This window comes from Juglans microcarpa x Juglans regia, chromosome 8D, assembly GCF_004785595.1.
Source record: "Juglans microcarpa x Juglans regia isolate MS1-56 chromosome 8D, Jm3101_v1.0, whole genome shotgun sequence".
Classification (NCBI taxonomy): Eukaryota; Viridiplantae; Streptophyta; class Magnoliopsida; order Fagales; family Juglandaceae; genus Juglans; species Juglans microcarpa x Juglans regia.
The window spans coordinates 9,100,528-9,105,170 of NC_054608.1; the positions used below are offsets into that span (position 1 = coordinate 9,100,528).

Below are 4,643 nucleotides of genomic sequence, written 5' to 3' on the forward strand. Positions count from 1 at the left end.
AAAATATATTCTAACAATATTTTATTCAACTTTTTAACTTTAATCTCAAATCATCTCATCTGTAAAAGTAAACGAGCCCTAGTTACACTTTTCCAATTTCCCCAATAACATGATTGGGTCGTCCCATTTCACTTTTTATTTTTGTTCTTCTTTTTCCTTCACATTTTTTAACATATTTAAATATTTTTAAAAAATAAAAAAATACTAATAATCACTTTTTTAATTAGTAAATAAAAATAAATAAATACATGAGCGGTCAAAAGGAAGAGACAAAATGAGCGTAATAGCATTATTGAACATTATTTGCATAAGAAAACTAACGCCAAATCTCTGTATAATTGTTAGGACTCTCAGGTCAAAGTAGAAAGATTTTATGTCCAATAAAGGCAAAAAGCTTTAATACTATCCCACATTGTTATTGCCTACAAACAGCACATCCACTCTCTTAGCACCTCCATTATCTCTCTCTCATTTTTTTGTTGTTGTCTATCGGGGGCTCTTTGCTTAGTCTACGAGCAGAGTGCTTTGAACCAAATATCAGTGCAGCAGAATCACAGATTATAGTCTAGAGCGACGTATGCATTTGATGGGATTGAATGGAGTGTGCCTCCTTGTGGGAGTAAGCCGGCGGCCATTTAAAGGACTTGATTTTATGTCCCAATCTTCGATGGTCTTTGGAACACAGACGTCGAAAAGGATTTGACCAAGAACACCATGGGCACTAATGCTTGGCAGACTAGGCAGGTGGATCAAACCTTCCTTGTGTTCATCTTGCAACGAACCGATACCTTTACCATCGCAATACTCCATCGAAGTGGGCAAGAAGTAATGGTCACTAGGTCCAGTGGCAACACCGTGAAAGCTATGTGCGTTGTTTGTTGCTTTCCTCAGGTCACAAATTGGCTCAGGGATCGCATCTTGTGTTCCCTCTATGCCCATCCTTTCCCCTTCTAGTCGACGAATTCTTTGAGAATAAACTTTCGCTGCCTTACCCAGAAGCTCGGTCACAGCAGCTTTGTAGTCAATCGGATAATGCCGATAATGACCTGGGACAAGATTGAATCACATAATTTCATTTGAAACTATTTATTGTCAATTAATCAAAACAAAACAAAAGAAATAAAATTTAAAATCATAACACAATTTGGCGCGCACTTGCTACACAATGTTGCAAAATCATGTCTTCCTTGTGAATGTACAACATAGGCTCGTTCTCTTCCCAACTTTTAAGCATAAACTCAATTAGTGGTTACTGATCAAAGATGTGTCCCAAGTGCCGGTAATCTGTGCATTTAACAGGCTTATAAAAAAAAAATCTGTGCAGTCAGCATTTCTCCACCACAACTGGGAAAGTTTGTAGTGATGTCAATTATGTATTTGAGTGTGTAGACAGGATGCAACTAGGATATAGCTTCCATGGCATTTAATACACATAAGAGGGTATATATTAACACAACGTCATTAAGTTTTGAAGCAGACCTACGTGTGGAGAGTCTTTCCATTTCACCAGCTTAACGTCACCCCCAAGATCTTGTATTCGTTGAGTAAAATTGAAGATAACTTCAAAGGGAGCAAGATCGTCATTTTCAGAGCACAAAACAAGATATGGGGCCTGCATGCTCTGGAGAAAAAAAGAAAAAACTCTCAATAAATGTAGAAAAAATTGAAGTAAAAGCTTTGAACACTAGGAAGCCCTCGTCTACTTACAATAGAAGAGTACAGAGTTTGCCAATACTCTGCACGCTGTGATTCAAATCGGCTGAGGAAGAGGGTATCGAGACCGGAAGAAATGCTGTGGGCAATCCATGATGCTAATCTTGGTGGATGGGACATTTTGAGTACAGTTGGGTGAAGAACAAATTTAGTGCCGATATCGCTGGTAAAATCCACAGGACTGGAATCATAGATATGACCAGATATACAGTCTCTAACCAGTTGGAAGCCATCCTTCACGAGAAAAAAGAAATAATAACAAAAATTATGTCTGGATGCTGAAGTTCTTAAATCATGTGAGCTTTAGCAAACATGAGACAAAATTCTTTTTCCCCCACCATATCAGCCTGCTGGAAAATAAAAAATAATGAGTTTCACCTCGGTATGCAATTTAATGCTATATGTGATAGAATGGAGATTATTATCTGCTTAATTGTAAAAGGGAAGGGGGATGTGGGGAGAAGAAAAGAAGCATACCAAAATTTGCTGTCCTTCACACTTTCCATCAATTATCTGCCACAAAAGATGAATCTATTTACATATATCACCAAAGGAAGAAGTATTCCTTTAATACCTGCAATGATATCTTACAGAGAAACTCTGTAAAAGCGACATATACATGCCACCTTAACTTTAGAAGAAATTACCTGAAGGACCTTGTACATGCAAGCTTTAGGACCACCAGAAAAAGATGCAAGAACTACAGGCCATGGCCTAATCTTTAGTTCCTGCAAATTAAAATACCATAAATGGCAATTATTAGCTAACTTTATTCAGTGAATGAAACTTCCAAAGACTTGAGCATTAGCACTAAAGCTGTACTTGTGAAAAAGGAACATGGAGAGTTCTGTCTTGGTTTAAAGGAAAAATTTGGAACTGGAACCAAAGACTACAGTATGCAAAAGGTAAACAGATGCTAAGAGTCTTTGCCTTCTACATTTTTTTTTTTTTTAATTTTGAATTTTGGGAGGCCCCACCCAAAATGAAGGCATTGAAACTCAAGCAGGAATTCCAAAAGACCACAGTTCACAAGCATTCATTAAGAGTAGGTTAAAGAAAAAACTCTTATAGCAAGATGACTACAATAACCACTGACCTGGGCAAGTTCATTGAGAACATTAGCTGCTAGAGCTGCGGCCTTCTCAGGGAAGAACCTGCGGAGATGACAGAGAAATTACAAAATTGCATCTTTAATTCTGATAACGTCAATTGGATATGAGGGAGAATCTGTAGTCGGTCTAACATATCTAAGATAGTCAAGTCAACAAGCACGAATCCTATAGTTATACAAATGCAATTTTCAGAACAAAGTCATTAATACGGCTAGTCAATACAGTTAGTTTGACATGATTGGAGATTCATTGAGAAACCGGTATTCCAGCGAGTAAATTGTACACAACAATCATGTAATCAGAAAGTCATAATTGAAGATCCCATATATGGATACATATATTCCAGATGACTACGATTCTAGCTCTATTTGTTTTCTGAAGCAAAAATATTCACAAGGATAAGTTTGAAAAATTGGAGATTGATTGTCCAAAGAGATGCAGATGCCGCTACTCCCGCGAGTAAATTGTACAGTACAATCATGTAGTCAGAAAAAGCCAATCAAAAAGAGGAACGAGAATGCTAGTCATCTATTCCCACTAGGGATTTCTACCCATGTCTTAAGGAAAGATCAGGCAGGTGCACAAGCAATATCGCTGTACAAATCGAAGCTACCTTTATTTACGTAATTGATATTGGATAAACTGACATTAAGAAGACAGGACCAGAAACTAACACAGATCCGAACCAAAGATCCAATTTAGAGTTTCACCCATAAAGCTTAAATTTACGGTGGGGAAAAAATGGAAGCCATCACATCCAATTAATAATAAGCAGATTAGCTAAGTTTCATTGACCCAAAATCAAACACTAATTCAGCATCAAGATGAAAAATTCCCACCAGAACCCTTAATAATCCGACAACCAAAACCAAAAGTTCAATCATTCAGACTCCGTGAAAAAACCCAATCAAATCAAGAAAGAACTCACGAATTGAGAAACTCGGAATGGCAGACGAGAGAATTCCAGCCCAAAGACGAGTAGAGCTCTACGTAGTTCCTTACGTGCCTCTCCTCGCTCGACATCCATGCGAATACCACCACTATCCCCTCTACTTTCCCACCCCTTTCTTCTCTTCCCCAATAACACCTACCCCCAAATCCCCACATTTCAACCCTTCTCTATTTTTCCAGGAATTCGAATTTCTGGAATACGTTTCCCGATTCTCTGTAACTGGACTTTAAAAAATCTGGGACTTCACGAGAATTCCTGGGAAAGATCGCCCCTTCTTATACCAAATGAATCCTAATACATGGAGAGAGAGAGAGAGAGAGAGAGAGAGCGCGCGAGAGAGAGCGAGATTGGGCAGAGTAGATATATATGTGACTCGTGAGCTTTGGTTTTGTTTTATTTATTTTTTCTGTAATAACAAAAAACTACGCAGCTTTTTCGTAAGGTAGTGACAAGTGATCAAGCTGGGTCCAGGTTCGCTGCTGTCACATAGGTTGTAATTTTTCCTGCAGTCGCCAAGTTCCACCAATTAAAATTTGCCACAATATTCAAGAGATTTCCCAATCAAACTTGCAATTACTGAGCTACCCTTATATTCACGCCGTGTTAGACCTTATTCACAGCCGCGAGTCGATGGGTAGGGGTGCTCCGTCCCTAGCAGGCGGGTAGTAGGGCCCTGCATGGGCTGGCGGTATGGGTGGTAACATACATGACACAAAATTATTTGAACTTGATATAACGAGTTCGGCTCAAAACGATTGATACATGGATACGATTTATAAACGAAACAATAAAAAGTCAACCTATCTAATCCGAAATCAAATTGTTTAGATTTTATTTTAAAAATATAATTTTATTATTATTAAATT

The 4,643-nt window shown here is 38.1% G+C and overlaps 1 protein-coding gene across 1 annotated transcript; it reads right to left on the reverse strand.

Moving 5' to 3' along the window:
• Positions 1 to 284: 284 nt before the first annotated feature.
• On the reverse strand, positions 285 to 4,164 carry LOC121243203. Its single transcript, XM_041141283.1, has 7 exons — positions 3,754 to 4,164; positions 2,810 to 2,867; positions 2,361 to 2,441; positions 2,191 to 2,226; positions 1,708 to 1,947; positions 1,480 to 1,621; positions 285 to 1,046 (listed from the first exon to the last, which is right to left on the reverse strand). The coding sequence occupies exons 1-7, from the start codon at positions 3,930 to 3,932 to the stop codon at positions 559 to 561; spliced, it is 1,224 nt and encodes a 407-aa protein (XP_040997217.1). The 5' UTR covers positions 3,933 to 4,164; the 3' UTR covers positions 285 to 558.
• Positions 4,165 to 4,643: the final 479 nt, after the last annotated feature.